General features: G+C 46.4%; 1 protein-coding gene across 3 annotated transcripts in view; it reads left to right on the forward strand.

Moving 5' to 3' along the window:
• Positions 1-20,805, forward strand: part of Tenm2 (teneurin transmembrane protein 2) — a 424,931-nt gene that overhangs the window by 352,141 nt on the left and 51,985 nt on the right. For all 3 annotated transcript variants that reach the window (XM_050138699.1, XM_050138700.1, XM_050138701.1), the window contains 6 exons: positions 1,698-1,908; positions 7,102-7,221; positions 10,679-10,940; positions 11,713-11,980; positions 16,126-16,269; positions 16,743-16,992. In XM_050138699.1, coding sequence (XP_049994656.1) covers positions 1,698-1,908; positions 7,102-7,221; positions 10,679-10,940; positions 11,713-11,980; positions 16,126-16,269; positions 16,743-16,992 — 1,255 coding nt within the window. The remainder of the gene's footprint in view (positions 1-1,697; positions 1,909-7,101; positions 7,222-10,678; positions 10,941-11,712; positions 11,981-16,125; positions 16,270-16,742; positions 16,993-20,805) is intronic.

The following is a 20,805-nucleotide window of genomic DNA, read 5'->3' on the forward strand; positions in this document are numbered from 1 at the left end:
TTCAGGAAGCATCAGCTAAGTTACTCTCAAGCTTTTTCTACCATGTGTTCAATAAAAAGCCTCGTTCTGATAGGGAATTCCGAAGAGCAAACACTGCCCTAAATGTTCTAGTCCGTGGCCATCTCGGACATGTGAGGAATGAAGACGGTCATTTACTCATTCAACAAACATTTGCTGAGGGTCCCCATTCTCTGCTGGACACTGAAGGAGGCATACATGTAGATTTAATAAGGCCCTGTTCATCTCTCACTGAATATATAGCTATAGAGGCAAGCATAAAGATGTAATTAATTCCCCCTACGAGGAAGTTGGTGTCAATAACAATGGTTTCTAAAATGTATTGGGTAATAGAATCCCCTGAGAATCATGATTGACGCACAGACTTTCAGGACCTGCTTCTGGAGGCTGTCAATGGGGAGGCCCGAGGCAGGTCCTTGATTCTGTGGGCATCTGATGCGAGCCATTCTTTCAGGACCCGAGATACACAGGGCAGGAGCTCCTAGCGAAGTCAACCGGTTTGTGCTCCTAAAACAAAACACCATAGCCGGTGTGGCTTACACAGTTCACGTCTGTTTCTTATGGGTGAGACTGGGAAGTTCAAAGCCAAGGCCCTGGGGAACTGAGTGTCAGACGATGGCCTGCTTCCTTCTCAGTGTCCTCACAGGGCAGAAAAGGGAACCTAGAAGAGTCCTCAAGGTACCTGTTACAGAAGAACTCCCCCCTCCATGAGAGCTTTAGGAGCTTAGTTCCACGCTAAAGTCCCTCCTCCGTGCGGTTTAGAATGTCAACATGTAAACGGGAAAAGTGAGCCACTCACTTTCACAGTTTTCAGGAAACTCAGAGGGTTTCCTGAGTGAAAAGACCACCCCAAAACTTGGCTTTAAACAGTGGGTTTCCTGTCTGTCTCTCCCTGGCCCTGTCAGCTCCTTCCAAACAGGCGCCATGATTCTGTGTTTACTATCCCCTCCCCAGCGTGTGACCAGCACTCCAGTGTGTGTAACATGGCAGGTTAGTGAATAGGAGCAGCCAAGGAAAGGGGGGAAAAGCGCAGGAATCTAGAAAGTATCCTACTCAAAAAGACAGAATGGAAGTGACTTCTTATCCTGGTGGCCACACAATACTATTTCCACACTTCCTTGAAGCGGTCACACACACACACACACACACACACACACACACACACACACACACACACACGGCACCTCGTTCTCCATCTTGTTAACAGTTCCCTCCCTGGTTTAGGGGGAGGAGGGCTGGCCTGGTTTTCTCCAAGGGAGGAAGATTGACAGCAGCCCACACCTCCATTAGTGTACACCCAGTCGGCACAGGCCCTTGGGAACAGTCTCTGGGCGATTCTTACGCTGTGTCATTTAAAAGTAAAGTTCAGGGTTTTATTCCAAATCACTCTAACAATATCCGCTCGTGGTAGTAAGAAGAGGGGATTTTAGGAAAATGTAATAAAGCAAAGAAAGAGGCTCACACCAGAGAAGCCACTGTTGATATTTTCAGCTGTTTCCTTCCATCATTTACTCTCTGTGTGGGGGAAGCTGCAATTATCCAAGGCTTGCTGTGCGAAACCTGCCAGTCTCGGGCCCATGGGAAGGTTTGATGGTAACAAACGTGTTAGCGGCTCAGCATCTCCAAGTGGCTTGGTGCCACGCAGTGCTATGACCCTGGCTCTGCTTCTGCCCTTCCAGATGGCCTGGTGGATTGTCTGGACCCTGACTGCTGCCTACAGTCAGCCTGTCAGAACAGCCTCCTCTGTCGGGGGTCCCGGGACCCCTTGGACATCATTCAGCAAGGCCAGACAGACTGGCCTGCAGTGAAGTCCTTCTATGACCGCATCAAGCTCCTGGCAGGCAAGGACAGCACCCACATCATTCCTGGAGACAACCCCTTCAATAGCAGGTAGGTACCCTATTGTCCTTGCAGGCCACTGAGGTCCCCACTCTTTTTTCTATTCGAGAAAAATGACATTCTCTGTCTTTTTCATTGGACCCATTTCCTGGAAGCTGCCCCTGAGGCAACTTATTGCCACAGGTCGCTGAAGACACTGTTCACTCTGGTAGGGACAATAGAGGAGAACTGTGGCTGCCCTGCAGGATTGGAACACCTTCAGCCCAGAACCTCATGGTGATACCTGTTGGTTGTGAGTTTTGAGATGATTTTTTTATGATCCGTTCTTTTATGACATTTTTGTCATTATTTAAATCCCTTTTGGAATGCCTCTGAGAGAGGCTTTTGTTTGAGCGTTGCTGAAATAGTTGATTCGATGGAGTGTTTTCCAAAGCTGTTATTAACTTGATAACATAACCTATCATTCATGGCATCTTAAAGTCGCGGTAATGCCAGTTAGAGGGATATATTGAGTACCTGGGATGATGCTATGCCTGTTGTCGCTGGTCCTCACACAACCCCCATGTAGGATGCCCTCTAGAGCCCAAGGTTCTGAGCCCAACATTTCTCTCCAAGTCCCCTCCTTCTTTCCTGCTCATTTTTGCTCTCAGTTGGTAATCTGGAGTTTATGAACACTTAGAGGTCAGATTTTTGAATTTCTTTTGTGTCAATGTGACCATCTATTCATACCAGAGCAGGTCAGACCTGTACCCTGCAGAAGAGAGCAATTGGAAGGTCTGGTCGCAAGAGACCCTCCCAGTCCATCCCCTTCTGTCTTCTAGACACTTATGAGGGAAAGAAGCAGGCTTAGCGGGGCATGGACACTTGGATGGCACACATGATTGACTCCCTGGCCAAAGCTAGATGTCCAGGCACATGCTACTGTGACCAAGGTTGGCCTAGTCTTTTGGGGGACACTCTACCCCATCTCTCTGCTCTTTTACCTGAAGGAATACAAACTGCAGCTTGGTCCGCCCCCCCCCAGTCCCTAGATTTCAGGAGCATGAGCAAGATAATCATGTCCCTTTCTAGGACCCCACCCTGTCCATCTCTCTTCTACCTCTTTTTGAGTCCGAGTGGTCGTTGTTTTACCTTTCTTTTGCATTCAGTTTATTACAATTTTTGAGTTTGTTTTACAGTTATATTTATGTGGGGGAGTGCCGCAGTACACACGTGGTGGTCAGAGGACAACCTATGGGAGTCAGTTCCTTCTTTCCAACAGAGAATCCTTGGGATCAAACTCAGGCAGCCAGGCTTAGTGAGCACCTTTACCCTCTGAGCTATTTCAGCCAGCCCTTTTTTTTTTATTTTTCATTGGTACATGATAATGGTGCATAGTTATGGGGTACAGTGTGATATTTTTGAAAAGTGCATACATTGCATAATGATCAGAACAGGATAGTTAGAATATCTGTCACCTTAAATATTTATCATTTCTTTGTACTAAAACATGTAAAATTTGTTTAACTCTTTGCAATATGCCTTGTGTTTTGGTTCACCACAGACACACAATCCAACTGTGTGCTAGAACACAGTATATGATACCCTCTCTAACTGCAATGCCTGCTGTCTACCCTTGCCTGCCCAGCCTCTATCCTTACTCAGGTTCAAAAGTACCCATGGAAATAAGTTGTTCACCCCACTTCCTCTTTCAACACAAGTCAGAACCCTAACTTCATAGGTGATTCTATTGGAAGTCACTCACTGTACTTAGGGAGAAGACATCATCTGACTAAGACTAAGTCCCCATCCCTCCTTTGAGAGCCGAGAAGGCTGGGATGGAGAAGGCTGGGTAGCGGCACAGCCAGTTTTCTACAGCACCACAGAAGCTTTCTGCAAAGCTGCAAAGCCCCAGTTATTGGCAACTCTCTTCATTTTTTATTTATCTGTGCTTATTCAAGACAGGGTCATACTCTATGCTCTATAACCCTGACTGGACCAGAAGGAAGGAAGCCCATGACTGCAGCCCAGACTAGCCATGAACTCACAGCAATCCTCCTGTCTCCACTACCAGGTGTTGAGATTACAGGCATTCACCCTGTCATATTGCCTTTGGCAGTTCTTTTGAACATGAGAGTTCTTCACAGGGTCACCTTAGGTCCTAATTTTACTAAAGATAAATAAGGAAAATAAAAGATAATATAGAAGAGATCATAATCCCACTCTTCTTCTGTTTCCCCCTAAACTCCTGAGTTAAACTAGGCATAATCTCATCTTTCAGATTAGCAAAATTAGCATGATATTACTATACAACATGTAGTAATGTTACTATTTATTTTAAGAGAGGTATGCCTCAACAGAAAGAGAGAGAGAGAGAGAGAGAGAGAGAGAGAGAGAGAGAGAGAGAGAGAGAGAGTGTGTGTGTGTCAGGCACAAATCTCTGGCCAAAATGAAAGATGTTTCCCACTTGCAAATCTTAGTTCTGGCACAGTGCCTGTGAGGGCTTGCTTCCTTTCCATTATGAACACAGTTTTCATGAAGAACTGTGACTGACTCGCACTCTGCTATAGCATTTTAGTGAGGTCCATGCAGCTCGCTTGAGCTGTCCGCTGTGCTAATAACCTTAGTCTTTCCCTGCCCTTCCTACTTAGCATTTCAGTGTCTATCCTCAGCCAGTCACTTACTGATACTCTCCCCGTTATACCTCTTTCCTCCCGCTTCTGATACCATCTTAATGTTCCTGCTATGCGTGACCACTTCCGGGAGGCGTCCTGAAGGAAAGCCAAAATATGATAGAGTCAGCAGAGATTCCAAAACTGTGTGGTGGTCTGAAGCAGAGCACAGAGCTGAGTGAAGGAGGGTTACTTCAGAGGAAGCTGTTTGAGAGCCTGAGGAGGCAGCGCTTTCCAATACCTCTGTGTGGCTACATAATTCAGAAGGACAAATTAGTTCTCCAAGACACAGGGTGAAGTTTAGCAAGCACGTGGAATTCAGTGCACTATCGTCTGACAAGTAATAACGGACAGAATCAGGAACAAAGAAAAACTTAATTCAAGACCGCCACAGAGGCGGTCTTCTAGATAATGGCAGACAAAAATAAGTAAAGCGCTTTGGCCCCACCACTGTAATTTATGGAGCAGACCTCACTATCTAGATAATGTGATAATTGTTACACATCAATAATCATAAATAGACATGAACCGATAGCATGTCTTCGCTGGATCTTTTCTGCAAGTCAGCTGTCTGGAAACGATAGGAAATCAGCAACAATGGGGGAATGGGAAAATAGAACAGGAGAAATCAGAGAGCTGAACCCCTGTCGTTCCTTGTAGCGTTCCACAAAGCCTAATGCTGTGGAGTGGATTTAAGAGAAAAAGCAATTGTAGGGGGAAAGAAGAGAGAAAACCCCATGATAGGACACACGCCCAATCTTGTCTTCACATCACGAGTGCTATGGACCTCGTGATCATCAACATACACCCTTGATTTTACGGTAGTGTCTGGTGAAGTCTGGAAGGAGTCTTAGTTGGAGCTAAGATAAGAAAATGGGATTGAACAAAAGGATTATTTTCATAAACTCGTTCTCCACCCTCAGAAGACTCTAGCACTGTGGTTGAAAGCAGCTCAAAACGGGATTCATCTGTTAGGCAGGCAGCAGCAGACAATTAGAAATGCCAGTGGAATGGCCTGAAGACCCCCACCTCATCAAAGGGTGGGAGCTGAACAGTGAGGAGAATTGCTAATAGAAAGAGATGCTTGGGGACAGCATCCCCAGTTTTCAGAATGCCTGGGACAGTAAAGGAAGTGTGTTCCAAAACTCTTTGACAAGATTTTGGCAAAGAGCAGGTCAGCTCGATTGCCTAGTCCAGAAATTGGGAGCATGCCCAACAACCTGGGAGGCTCAAGAGCTGTCTGCTTTCACCAAATCGCCCCCTGTCTCCAAGGCCAGCGGACAGCTGAAAAACTGGTGTTGTCAACTAGGAGCTTAGTACAAGGATGGAGCTTCTGAGTGTCCTGATTCTTCGTGGACACAAGAAAATTTGGGGAGAAGAAATACACATTTCTCCTGCTTTGGGATTTGTTTAAAGCAAAGGTTAAGCATTGGCAACTCAGAAAAATCCAAAATACTCCAAAATCCCTCACTTGTCACATACCAGCATGACACTCCAAGCCCAGAATCCCATCCCTTGAAAATCTGCCCCATGTACAATGTTATTAAAAATACAATATCAAATTGCCTTTAGGGCAGTTTCATAAGATGTATATGAAACTTATATGAATTGTTTAGACTTATGTCTTATCCCCAAGATAGCTCATTATGGATATGCAGATATTCCAGAATAGGAAAACAGAGGTGCTAGTGGTCCTAGCATCTCAGAAAAGAAAGTCAACCTGTGCTGTAGCTACTCTTGGATTTATAGGGTTTCCCAGATAGCTGGAAACTGTGATTCTTGGGAAAGTTCTAATAACTGTTGTCTGTAGAGAGAAGAGTATGACATAACGCCAGAGAAGAGAGAAAGTGAATGGAATTTCAGCCACTCTTCTTTTAAGACAACAGGATTTCGATAGGAGGGAAATTTGTAATTGTATTCAAACCAGATTCCAAAATATTCTCACTCGTTGCATCCCCCAAAATCTGTAAGATTCTCTTTTCCTGGGGTTCTTGTAGATTGTAAGAAATTTTGCTCTCTGAGGGTAGTAAAATACGGTGTCCGTGGAGGGCCTCGTCGCAAACCTTGGTGTGCTCCTCGGCACCCCCTGACATCCCAGCCTCTAGGAGAAGAGTAGCGTGGCCTTGCTCCAAAGCCAAATTAGGAAATGGGCAGCCAGATGGGGAAGCTCTCATCCAGGCATAATACTCTCTGTGCCAGGCCAAAGCTCACACGTGAGTGATGAGGAGCAGCCTGAAGCTCACGCCAGAGCAGAGCCAAATGACATCAAGCAATGGAGCAGGGCCAAGGCTAAAGGAAAGTGCCCAGGAGACTCGGCTGGCCAGCCCGGGGAGTAGGCATCGCTGTCCAGGGATTTCATCCCAGAATGTCCGTGTTCTTGCATCGAGACATCCCCTTTTGCCCACACCTCCCTGTGAGGTATGGCTGTGTGCAGCTAACATTTAACATTGATGTTCTTCTCCCAGTTTAAGTACCAGGCAAGAATAAGGAAGCAGCCACAGCAGGGAAGAGGAATACAGCGAGTCTCTTCTCTCAGTTTTTCTACATGTGTCTAATGCACCCATGTTTTGTTTTGTTGTTTTTTTTCTCTCAGCCTGGTTTCTCTGATCCGAGGCCAAGTAGTGACCACAGATGGGACTCCCTTGGTTGGTGTGAATGTGTCTTTTGTCAAATACCCAAAATACGGCTACACCATCACTCGCCAGGATGGCACGTAAGTAGCCTTGTGGGACCCGTACCTCCCCAGAACCAAGTGTGCATGCAAAAAGAATGATAGTATCATTGCCTTTGAATCAAGTAGTTGCTTCGAATACACTGGAAAAGACACCTGCCCAGACCTCTACGGAGGATCCTCCCAAAGACATGCCATACTGTGGGTGTGACATTCTAACCAGAAAACAAACAGAAAAGTCAGCGCTCCAAGGAGGCTGGCAGCCATCACCCTCCTGTCTCCATGTCAGGTAACTGCCGCTCCTTGTGTACCAGGGGTGGATAGATTTCTAGAAAAAGAAAGGGAAGGTAGCTTTTAGAAGCTAACTCCTATTTTAAATCAAAGGCAGTGCAGGGTGACAGGAATCCACACGACACAGTGTCCTGCGGCGTTCCCCTCTGCTTTCATCTGCGGCTTTAAGAGTTGTGTTATTTTCGCTACAGTTTTGAGGGGGTGGGCTGTAATCAGAGAAGTCTAATTAAGTACATTTAGCAGTCACCCTGCTGTGTGAAGGAGGCGACCTTCCCCTATTATCTTCTGATTGGGAACGCGCACCCGTTCAGTTCCCACCAAGATGAAAGCTCTATGGCTTCCTTAATCCATCGGGCATGAATTCAAAAGTTACAGAAAAAGAAAAGACAGCCACAGAAACGGGGAAACACCCATTCTGGACTGAACACACACACGCACACACACATACATACACACACACACACACACACACACACACACCATGTTCTCTTCCAGAGATAGAAGCTGTCACTGTAAAACTAATGCAAGATTTCCTGTAAAAATCAACTCTGGAAAATCATGACTGCTTCATAGAAAAGACCCGATTCTTCTGTTTCTCTGAGAAAGAGTCTAGCCTTCTTTTCAATATTTTAATATATTCATGAAGCGAGTTTTAAAAAAAAAATGACCATCGCACAGCTGCCCACCCTACACTGTTCCCTACATTGAAGCTCTCAACCCCTCCGTGAAGATGGCCCTGGCCATCCCAATAAACCCACCATGGGGATGCCATCAAGCTGAGCAACACAGATCTCTGCAGCATGACCCTGGCAGTAGCGTGACCCACAGGGAACTGGGGCTCACTGCTGCTGCCTTGAATTGCAAGAGACCATTGTACTGTCCAGGAAATGATCACAATTCAAAAGCCGCTGACGGCCGAATGTGTCCTGTTTCTATGCCACTGAAAACGTGCAAAGCAGTAAGTCAAATCACTCCCAGTGTGAGGCCATCTGCAGTCACTGGATGTCTAGTGTCTCACACATGCACTTGGTGACCAAATTCTTTGGAAGCGCTAGGATAGCAAGTGTGCCCTAGGCAGAGGGCCTTCAGCCCTTTCCACCCTTACAAACTAGCCTTTTGTTTTTGTTTTTATTTTTAATGCTTCTAATATCTAGCCCAGGCTGGCCTCACATTTGTGATGATTAGGTTAGGGTTAGGATTAATCGTATGTATGTACCATTGTACCTGGCTTGAACCCAGCCTTCTTCCTTGGTTTTTGCTTCTTTATTTGAGGAAGTTCTATTTGTTTGCTTGCTTGTTTTAGATGCGGACTTCTGTGGTCCGGGAGATCAACACCAGCCTTCGCACATGCTCGGCAAAGCATTCTGCCACTCACTAAACTACATATCTCTAGCCCCTTCAGTTGCTTTTATTTTTGTGTGTGTTTTTGTTGTTGAGGCAGCGTCTTGATGAATGGCCGAAACTGGCCTTGAACTTGCCATAGTCCTCCTACCTCTGCCTTCCTGGGGCTAGAATTACAAGTGTGAGCCAGAATTCTTGAAGTGTTGACATAGCTGAGCCGGTTCATTAAGAATTCTGTTCGACAACATACAAAATCATTCCTGGGACTCTTGGTCCTTTCTGTCCCTTTCTTCTCCTCCCCCACCCCTCTCAGGTACTTCCTGACTAATTAAAGCTCAAATCTACCTCCCACATCATCTCTCCAGCCTCCTATACCCCAGCTCTTCAGCTTTCTTAGGCTGCAAGACCACGACAGTATCAAGGTGCATTTGTGATACCCCTGGAAATTGCACAGCCTTAGAGAATGTGGTATGGACCACAGACTTTCATGTTGGCTCTTGCTTTGTTTTGTTTTTCAAGAAAGGGATCTTCTGTGTAATAGCTCAAGCTGTTCTGGAACTCATTCTGTAGACCAGGCTGGCCTCGAACTCACAGAGATCCACCTGCCTCTGCCTCCCGAGTGCTGGGACTAAAGGCATGCGCCACCACCACCCGGCTTCATGTTCATTCTTTTATACCAACAGGAACAGCTAGGGACAGTATTGTTTTCAGCTGGTTGATGTTGGTGGTGCTTTAGACAGGAACTCACTGTGTAGCCCAGGCTTGCCCATAACTAGGGATACTCCTTCCCCAGCTTGCCAACTACCAAGATGGCAGGTGTGCTTCAAAACTTCCTGGCTTCCTTCTCTATCAGGTGCAAAAATTGTCCCCAATGTCAATAAGAGTCAGGAAACACATACCCAAATTAGCTGCAGAGTGAACTGTTGTTCTCTCCACGTTCCAATATGCACCGAAATATTCCTGCATATCCTATTCGTTCATTGTATATCTACTAAAGATCACCAGACATGGAACCAAAGTAGGGTGAAACAGATGGTGTGGATGTCTACAGTCAAGATGCCCTCCCTGGTCAGCACACCCTCACTGGGATGTTAGCATGACACAAGCAGCAGAGATTCCGGAACAAAGACAGGAACACTGCGGCCCACACACACTTGAGAGTCCAGTGGAGTGCGTCTTAAAGTTGGGGTGCAGCTCTTCACAAGCTACTTCGACTTTGCCTTGCAGGCAGCTCCCCCCCCCCTCATCTAGCTCTTGAGAAACAAGCAGGAATGTGACTGAAGAAGCACTGCCCACATTCCCAAGAGCATAGCAGAATTTGGTTGGCAACATGTGCTCGTGGCCCTGCCCCTGCCCTCTGACTGTGACCACACTGCTGCTATGCATGTCCCTCAGCCTTAGCACTGGATGCTTGATGCCAGGATCAGGTAGCATTTCCTGCAAAGTGCCAAATAGTGAGTCACTTAGGTTCTGCTGCCTGCCTGGCTCCTGTGGCCATGGCTCAGTTCTGTCCTTGTGGCAGGAACATAGACAGCCATGGAGGACACATAAGCAAATGTGTGCCAATCACACTGAATTACCAGCCCCTAAAACAGGTTGTAGGCTGGCTCTAGCTTACCCCCTACCCTGATCTCATCAGCCCATTTCATTCTTTGTCACCCTGTCCTGGTCAGTCCTATCATTCCCACGTAAAAGGTGAATGGTAGGTGAATCTGATTGTCTCAAAGCGGGCTGGTAGGCTTGCCTAGAGTCTCATAACTAGTAAGTTGCAGCCAGACCCATCTACCTACCAAGCGCTGTCCCTCCCACAGCTCTTAAGCAAGGAGGCTGAAGGTGAGACTTAATCACCCTATTGACCCGTCTCCAGGTTTGACCTGATTGCCAACGGGGGTGCCGCGTTGACTCTGCACTTTGAACGGGCACCTTTCATGAGCCAGGAGCGCACAGTGTGGCTGCCTTGGAATAGCTTTTACGCCATGGACACCCTGGTAATGAAGACTGAGGAGAACTCCATCCCCAGCTGTGACCTCAGTGGCTTTGTCCGGCCTGATCCGATCATCATCTCTTCCCCTCTGTCCACCTTCTTCAGTGCTTCCCCTGCAGCAAACCCCATTGTGCCCGAGACTCAGGTAAGGGCCCGTGCCATACTTCCCAAGCCAAGCCCGATTATCCAGCTTTCTCCCACCATCTCTGTCTCCCCAAGTGTACCAGAAACTAATATTTAAAGGGAGAAACAACAAAAAAAAAAGAATAGGAGAAACAAAATGTAGAATTTACAGCCATTGTAGGTAACAGTTTGAATCCCTCCCGGACATTCCGAATGTTTGCAGATAGTCGCTCAAGACTTTGGCAGCCATGAGAGCTTTTAATAAGATAAAAACAACATGCATATGTGCAACCCACCTACAAATTACTTTTTATTCCGGTTAGTCACAGAGATACATGATAAGAGCCGCCTTAATGATCTACATCGGCATTACGACAGAGGGCATATTACATTACCGCCTCCCTGTTGCTTTATTCCGATTGTCAGTGAAAGTTGCAGGTTCATATAATTACAGCCTCTCGTGGCCTCCTTGCATGCAGCTAGCAATAAAGCCTGCTGTTCTTATTTACATCTTTGCCAACAGTGTGGGTTTTTTTTTTATATGAGAAACGCAACAGTGACCAAGAATAATTATTAATCCAAAAATTGTAACCTCGGTCTCCATCCCCATGGCGTAGGATGAAGTTTGGGTTGATTTTCTTGTCTTCGGTCTCAGCTCTGAGAAGTGGTCCATGCAGCCACAAAAGGTGTGATGCCTCAGCGCGGGAGGCAGCTCACAGTCACGCTGGCTTGGAAACAGCTCACCCGCAAGGGTGTGTTGGACGCAGTAGACCAACCACATGTTTCCCCTCCAGGTTCTTCAAGAAGAACTCGAGCTCCCAGGTTCCAATGTGAAGCTCCGTTATCTCAGCTCCCGAACCGCCGGGTACAAGTCGCTGTTGAAGATCACCATGACCCAGTCCACAGTGCCCTTGAACCTCATCAGGGTGCACCTGATGGTGGCTGTTGAGGGACATCTCTTCCAGAAGTCATTCCAGGCTTCTCCCAACCTGGCCTACACATTCATCTGGGACAAGACTGATGCCTATGGCCAAAGGGTATATGGGCTCTCTGATGCTGTTGGTATGTATTGGTCTCAACCACTTTTCCTTCTTGGTTTTTGTTGTCTTTCTATATATTCCGAGCTCTCTTCTAGTGTAACAGCGTAAATGAATGCAAACAGATTGTAAAAATATATACAGCTTTAATGGGGAAATAGACTTACAGACCCACAGGTTCCCGCAAAGAACAGGAAAACAGAAGGAGTGGAGGGCTCATGCTTGCCAGATTTATATGTAAACATTAGCCCGAGGTGAACACACCCCCTAATGGGCTGGGCTTATCCCTACATTCTAGTAAAAAAAGACAAAGACACAGCGGTCAGTAAGACAGACAAGATCTCTCTTTCAGGGAACTTACATTCCAGTGGAGGACGAAGATAAGAGAGATTGACTGCAGAAGGAAACATGAAGCCATGTTAAGTGCTAGTAATAAAGAAAATAAAAATAAACGGCACCTACTGTGTGAAGGGGCAGCCATGGGTAAACAGTCAGGGAAGCTCCTCATTAAAGTAGTGTTTAGTTGAAGACTTGAATGGCCAACAGGAGCCATGTGAGAATCAGAAAAAGGGTACTCCAGACAGAGAGAATGGTTGGGAGAACCAATGACCAGAATGCGGTGGTCAAAGCAGATGAATGTCCAGAGGTAGGCAGGGACTGGTTCGTGATCCAGAAAGCACACTTACAAATGGGTACTGAACCTATCTTAAAAATAAGGAATTGGGGCTTCGGGAGATCTGGGGGCCATGCTGTGTGTTTCCAGGCTTTGCCCTTGAGCTGTTTACCCTCAGGAACGGAGGACCTCAGAGAACGGTCCTGGTCCTTCGGTTATGAGAGCCAGAGCAGTAGGTTGGCATCTGCTAGCTTCTTCCTATTTGTAGAAAACTGGCTGGTGATGTGGATCTAGCATCTTGTATCCTATCCTCTCTATCCTCCTACTTGTGATTCTCAAGGACTGTGAACAACATGACCAAAGAAAGAGGCCAGAAAGTTCAGAAATGTTCACGGGGAGTGGCAGTATTTATCAGGTAGTTATTCTGTGCAGAGAGCCTAGTGACAAATCCTTCAGTAACCACTTGATGGCCCAAGCAGACCTCCTCACAAACATCATGGTACAGCTCAGGGATAGGACAGGTAAAGTTCCCAATAGCAATGCAATGCATCCAGCAGGTTCCAAGTACTCAGGAGATGCTCCAGTAGCCAGGCGGCTTCTTGGATTCATTATATCAGTAACTCAAGCAGCAGAGTCACTGGAGCGCCTAGAGCATGTCATCTCAAACACTGGCTACTAAAGAGTCTCCTAGCTGGGTTAGCCCATCTCGACTCAATAGCCAATACCACAAAGTAGATATGACACTCCACTCTCTACTTCTTCATCTAGAAGAAGTACTCTCTAGCTTCTGTCATCAGCTCATGCTGAATCCTGTTTCTCCAAACTTAAATCCATTCCCCTCCATCATATATTCTTCTAAAGTTCCAGAAATCGCATCATTTCATCTGGAATATATCAACATATGTGTCTAAAAAACACTTAGAAACCACAGTTTCTTAGTATCACCAAACAACCCACTGCTGTTGGGTCTATCCATTGGTGGTCAGCTGTGGTCGTACACAACTGTAATCCCAGCACTCAGGTATCTGAGATAGGATCACTAGTCTGAGGCTAGACTGAGCAACATTGGGCAAGTCCCTGTCTCAGAAGAAAGACAGAGAAAAAAGGGAGGTAGGAAAGAAAGAAAAAGAAAGAAATTTCAATTGTCTCCTTAATATTGTAAAATATTAATACTTCAGTTGCTTGAAACAATATCCTAATAATGGTTGTTTTCTCTTAAATTTTGTAAAAAGAAATTTTTAATTGGGGCCAGCAAGATAGGTCAGCAGTAAGGACCTGAGTTTAAGCCCTGAAACCCACAGGGTGGAAGGAAAGAACCAGCTCCTAATACTTGCCTTCTTCCCTCTACACGAGCATTGTAGCACAAAACATACACACACATACCCATTTACAGACATAAGCTAATAGATTTTTAAAATGCAAAAATAATTTTCATCTCACTTTCTATGTCTCTCTTTAAATTAAGTTGACTTGCTATTGCTTCTCTCTTTCATCTTATAATTTAATCATTGAAGAAATTGGGTTGTTTGCCCATAAAATCTCTAGTCAGATCTTCTGGATGGTGTGTATTGGTGGTTGTGTAACCCCCTGCAGACAGGTAGTTGGACCTTGAGTCTTCCTCTGGCCCAGGTTTGGTTGGGCAGGACAACCTAAGGGGCATTATGCCGTTCTACCAGGAAAAACCCAGTGAGGCTGGTTGTCTCTTAAGATTTAGCAGTGTGGTCTTTATATATTTAAGGTCACCAAGGATTACAGAATGATATTTTAAATCTGTCACTGAGTCTTCAACTCTGAGCTGGAATACTTTCATACAGAGGTGGCTTCTCATTAACAACTTGGCTATTTGGGCTCTGGTTCACACAGGAAAGAAAGGACAAATACGTGCTTCTTTCCCTTATTTACTGGTTTCCAGCATAATGAGTTGGCTTATCCTCCAAGGGTAGCAAATGAATGTTTTCTTAAATACCACTATGAACTCGCACACTGAAATATATCTCGTATATTTCAACGCATTGAAGTCATTACGCTTGTTAATGGTCAGAGAGTCCAGTGTGTGGTCATTAGGAGTCTCTTCAAGCTGACTCCCAAATCCTTTGACATGACCCTAATAGATGACGATTCCTTCTTCATTTGCTATCTGCCATGGTCTAGATGTGTTCATTTCTTGTTCCCTGATTGTCAACAAACCCTGACACTTTGCCGGGAGAAGCAGTGTATCAAGACCACAAGGTGGACACGGGCACTGTGTCACTACAGAGTTAGTCAAGTCATGATTGGCAGTTTGAAAGGACAAGCTTTGAAGTGGTGGGGATGCCTGGGTAGACTCTGTTTGTTGCTGTTCTGAGGCAAAAACGTATCCTTCATTCATATCGACACTTGTGTATCTCAGGATTTTTCAAAAGCTGCAGAAAATCCCCATTGGTGACACACGTAGTTAAGAGTTTAATGTTCTAGGAACAGCTATATAACAATGCCTCTGATTTTTAGAGCAGCCTTCCAATTAAAGACATACAGCACCTCAGCATCTGGTCTCAGCTCTCCCGCCGAACCACTCTAAGAAGCCAAGACTTCGCTCACTGCATGTACAAATGGGGAATGCATAAGGCACAAGGCTGCAATCACGGGGCCATGCACCTCTCTTTTCCTTTCCCTCTTCTCTGTGCATGATTTTTACAAACAAGGTTTCAGGGTCTGAAAATCATTGGCACCCTCTGTGACTACCAGGCTGCCCTCTATGGGTGCCAGGCTTTCCTGGTATTTTCTAAACCCTGAGTGCAGTCACCCCTTGGTATCCAAAGAGAATTGTTTCCACAATCCCCATGATTACCAACCTCTCTGTGAATGCTCAGGTCCCTTGCATGGGATGGCACAGCATTTTGTCTTTAACCTGCACATATCTTCCCATAGTCTTTTAATCACCTTTGGATAAGTTTTATAATGTGTATTGTTTAGGGGGTGATAACACAGAAAAACGCTTGTCTGTGTTCAGTTCAGATGCAGTATATTTTTCCACATCGTTTCAGTCTATACAACATCGGTTGAATTTGTAGGTACAAAAGCTACAGACACTGAAGGTCGGCAGGCCAACCGTGTCAAGAACCCTTTTCTTACACAAGCTGCTGCCCCCAGACCTCCTTATCAAGGAACTTCATTGCTTTCTAAGGCCTTCTCCTAAAGAGTAACATAACAAACGCATCCCAGGAACAGCAGGCTGACAGAAACTCCTCCCATCCTCCCATCAACGTCTAAAGAGACTTGTTCAGGGCTAGGTTTTGAAATGATGCTTCTCCCACTTCCATGCCTCTGAGGTCATTTTGAAGATCAACATGTTCATCAGGAAAGTCTTCCTGTGATTTCTGCATGAAGTTTCAAAGCTGAATTCAACTCAAAGTCCAGATTTCATGGAATGGAGTCTCAGGGCCAAAGCTGCCAGCCACCTCTTGAAGTTTGGGGAACAAATATCGCTGCTAATGTGTGGCTCTCATTCTTGCTAAGGAGCTCTGGAGCACTCAGTCACCTCCTCTCTCCCACTTTGTCCCCAACCCTTTGTCTTACAGTGTCTGTTGGGTTCGAATATGAGACCTGCCCCAGCCTCATCCTATGGGAGAAAAGAACAGCCCTGCTTCAGGGATTTGAGCTGGACCCTTCCAACCTGGGCGGCTGGTCCCTGGACAAGCACCACATCCTCAATGTGAAAAGTGGTAAGTTGGGAACTAGGGACAGTGCTTAGCGGGCAATGCTTGCCTTCCGTTCCATCCCTGGCACAATAAAACATTTATGAATAAATTGATTCATTGGTTTAGTCTCTCTAGTGTTGACATTTAAGTGGTAGCCCTTTGCTTGGATATTTATTTAAAATCAAATGCCCCCCCCATTCATAGATCTTTCTAATTTTTCCCCCTTTAAAAGTCAGTCTCAATACATCAGCCTTATTGTACCTCATCATTCCTTTCCTGTTATCCCTCCAGATAGTATCATACCCACATTATAGCTTCGGGAGTGGACCTCCCATTGTGGCTCTCTACATCAGGAGGAAATGGGAAAGCACCCCCAAAAGGAGAGGTTCCCCATTTTTTTCTTGCCTCCCTATCACTTCCCATTACTTAGTAGGTCAATCCACATACTCCCCCCAACAGGGTGTCGTAACCCCCTCCACTCTGCCTCCCTCCCCCAGGAATACTACACAAAGGCACAGGGGAAAACCAGTTCCTGACCCAGCAGCCTGCCATCATCACAAGCATCATGGGCAACGGTCGCCGCAGGAGCATCTCCTGTCCCAGCTGCAATGGCCTTGCAGAAGGCAACAAATTGTTGGCCCCTGTGGCCCTGGCTGTGGGGATCGAAGGGAGCCTCTTCGTTGGCGACTTCAATTATATCCGGCGTATCTTCCCTTCTCGAAATGTGACCAGTATCCTGGAGTTACGGTAAATGGCCACACAAGAAAACTTCTGCTCTCTAGATCCCCCTTGTGCACAGGTTTCTCTGGGTGGGTGGAAGGTGGTTGAATTTGGGGTTCTCAGAGTGGGAAACAGTTTGATTATCTATAAAATGCCAGTCGCACATTTGATACGATTGTCAGCAATTCAACTACAAACAAGAGAAACAAAAAAGTCCCCAGCCCAGAAAGGAGCCAAGTGTCTTTCATTTTTTTTAGAAAGCTCAGTAGCTGCCTCCGGCACACATCAAAGTGTAAGGACCACTGATGCTCAGCTCCTAATTCACAAGGTTTTGCTGAGCATCTCTGAGTATTGCCCCCAGTAAGCCCTCCGGATCTTTCTGTACTTTTTGGGATGCAGTGTGGCACAGCAGCATCTGGCCTAACGAGATCATTTCTCGCCATCCTGGAAGATTCCTCCTGGCCATTGCTTGCTACTAAGTCTGAAGACTAGATTCCAAACCCTCAACCAGAGGAAGATATATACAGAGAAGGAGAAAAATGGAAATGAGGAAGTGAGGGGGAGGGAAATAGCTAATACATATCTGATAAATGTATATTATGCCCTCAGGTAGTGTTTGTGAGCCAATAGGGAACTTCCATTATGTCACGTGGAAAATGAAAAAATAATGAATGAAAGTCATGAATGCTTTAAGGAAAATCTCACAGGGCAAAACATAGGGAGCTTGGTGAATGGAGGGGAGGGCTACAAAACACAACATAGTCAGAAAAACCCCTCCTACTGATAGTGTTTGAGCTGGGCCCTGAATGATGACATCAGCCATAGGACATCTGGGGGAAAGCCTTCCAGGCACGGGGAAGTTACACAAAAGATCTATTTTCAGCCAGTAACCTGGCTAATTGGAGAAACCCATAGGAGTCCAACGGGACTGGGGGCTGGTGAGCCCAAAAGAGCATCTTCGCAAGAACTAGAGGAGAAAGGAAGGGATATGTGCTTTGGATTGACAAGTGTCTGTTTGCATGTGGACGAGCAAAAACTGCATTTCGTTTGCGATGGGTAGCCACCAGAGGCTGAAGTAGAGGTGGATGTAGTTGATGTATGATCTGAGTGGCCTTTTGAAAAGATGACTCTGGCTAGCCTGTGGGGAAAGGACTGTAGGAATGCGGGGGTGGAGGCAAGAAAATTCATAGAGGCTGTGTCAGTGGTCCAGGATTTGGGTCATGGTGATTTGGTAGCACTGACAGGATGTGGAGATGTATCTTCCAGTTAAACCTGATGGGTGATGTGAAAGCCATGAAGAAAAGGAGAGAGGAGGAAAGAGAGGAAGAGGGAGAGGAAAAGAAGTGACATGCAGGGAGAGAAAGAGAGCCCTAGGATTTGGGCCTGAGCCACCAAGTGACTGGTGGTACTGTGGAAGCACCCTCAGATACCATGTCAAAGATGCACAGGCCACTGGCCATGCTTGCACTGAATGTCTATGTCCATTCAACCCGCATCAGTGTGAGCCAAAGACCTGACAGCAAACCTGAGCAGGAGGGACTTTGGCTCCAGGTTTCAGAGCACTCTGTCTACGTTGGCAGAAAGGGTATGGCAGAGAAGTTCACTCCATGGCATCCAAGAAGCCAAGCAGAATCAGGACAGGAGAGGTCAGGACAAGATATCCTTTAAGCACATGCTCCAGGAACCTGCATCCTTCAACCAGACCACATCTTCTGCAATGCCACCACCTCCCTATAGTCTAGTCTTTTTTTTTTTTAATCCATCAATGGATTAAGCATTAGGTCAGAGTCCTCATGACCTAATCATCTCTGGAAACACCTTCAGGACACACTGAGAGGCATGCTTCACTAAGCTCTCAGGATCTTCTCAATCCAATCAAGTTGGCAATCAGTGTCCTCACGGTCCCTGCTGGGAAAGACGTCAGTGACCTGGCCACCAGCTGCTATCATTAGATCTTCTTAGGAGTCAGAACTCTGCCAGGCACCGTAAGGGGTAAAACGTATAAGTGGCAGGGTGGGGGGAGGCACAGCGGTTCCACCCTGAGATAGCCACAGCCCCCTCTTCCACGGGATGTTTACTGAGTGTTAGCATTAGGCACACAATACATACCTCGGTGGGGACAGGAGAGATGGAATGTGGGCTCAAGAAATAACCTGCTGAGGGTAGAGGGGGGCACCTGGAGAAGAAAATGCACTTCCAACTGACCTGAAGAGCCAAAGAAACCATTACAGAGACAGAGTGAAAGGCCATGAAGTCCAAGCAGAGGAGAAATATGTAGTACAGGAGTGGAGAGAGAGCAAGCAAGAGGCACAATGACACTCCCCACTTTCTCCAGCTCTTCCCCCAGGGAAGTCTCCTTCCTGAGATCGGTTCGTTGTTATTGTTGTTGTTATTGTTGTTGTTGTTTGTCTTAGTTAGACCCTCTGTGGCAGCGATGAGACACCATGACCCAAAAGCAAGCTGGGGAGAAAAGGGTTTATTTGGCTTACACCTCCACAGCACTAAAAAAAAGTCAGGACAGGAACTCAAACAGGGTAGGATCCTGGAGGCAGGAGCTGACGCAGAAGCAATGGAGCGGGGCCGCTTACTGACTTGCTCAGCCTGCTTTCTTATAGAATCAAGGACCACCAGCCTAGGATGGCACCATCCAGAAAGGGCCCTTCACCACCAATCTTCCATGTATGGACTTCCTCCTCTGTTAGGGCTCTTCCTGCTCAAAGCCAAATCAGTGCTGACCTGGTTGGTACATTGCCACCTCCAGCTCTTAATTCATGCTGTTTGCTCAACTCAACATATCCATTTGACCTAGGCAACTACTTCCTGTCTGTTAGTTCTGTTCTGAAGGTTCCTCCTTCTTCCCAGAAATTCTCCCCCTCCTCTGAGAATGGAACATTCTGGGTTTCCATTGGCACTAACACTACTTCCTACCTTGCTGGGTTATTTCTGTATGGCTCTTCAGGCGTGGGTGTGTGCACTTCTATAGAGTAGACACCTTGGTCCTCTCCACCCTGTCGAGTCTAGAGCAGTATCTAGCCAGTACTAGGTACTCAAGATGGGTACATGAACTCAACAGCCAGTCCCTCCCCTCTTGTCAGACCCGGCCTTTGATTCCATATCTCTCAAATTGTAGAGACCACAAGACCAGTGGTAAAACTAACCGCCCAATCAAAGAAAAGCATACCATGTCTATGTGGTAACAACTGAGGGCAGCTTGAGGGCTATCATTCCCAATTTCCCTCGATAGCTGTGTAATTTTTTTCCCATTTTTTTTTTTTTTGCTTTTTTTTTTTAACTGTCTTCAAACTTGTTCTTGCTTTCATCAGGCAGGAACCCAGAGCCGATTAGAAGTTAAGCTTTTACAAGAATGCTGCCTTGATTCTTCCTTTCTTCCCACTAAGTGCCTGAAAACAAAGGGCTGTCAATCCCTCTCTTCAAAACAGTCGCCCGCAGAGGGGGGAGGGGGTGGGGAAGACTGTCTTGCCTGTGTCTTTTCTCCATTGTGGCTTGGCAGCTGAGCGATTCCATTTTGGAGTCCGCACCCAGCCCTACCTTGCTCACCCACCCCAGCGCCCCGCCTCCCAATCAAGTCCCTATTGAAGTCTTACCACAACCGTCCCTAAGCTTGCCTCTATTTTTACCTATATGAAACACTCCAGCCGGAGATCCCCATAGTCTGGGAACGTCTGATGCTGGAAAGAGTGCAATGGCCATCAGCTGTGTGCTCTGATCCAACACCGTCACAACACCCACTTCCTGAAGAGCCCAGCATCCCACCTGTAGGAGATGTTTTCCCATCCTGTAATTATCACCCTCTCCACCTTGTCCATGGAAAACCTGACC

This window comes from Alexandromys fortis, unplaced genomic scaffold, assembly GCF_014885135.2.
Source record: "Alexandromys fortis isolate MF-2015 unplaced genomic scaffold, M_Fortis_MF-2015_v1.1 scaffold_11, whole genome shotgun sequence".
NCBI lineage: Eukaryota > Metazoa > Chordata > Mammalia > Rodentia > Cricetidae > Alexandromys > Alexandromys fortis.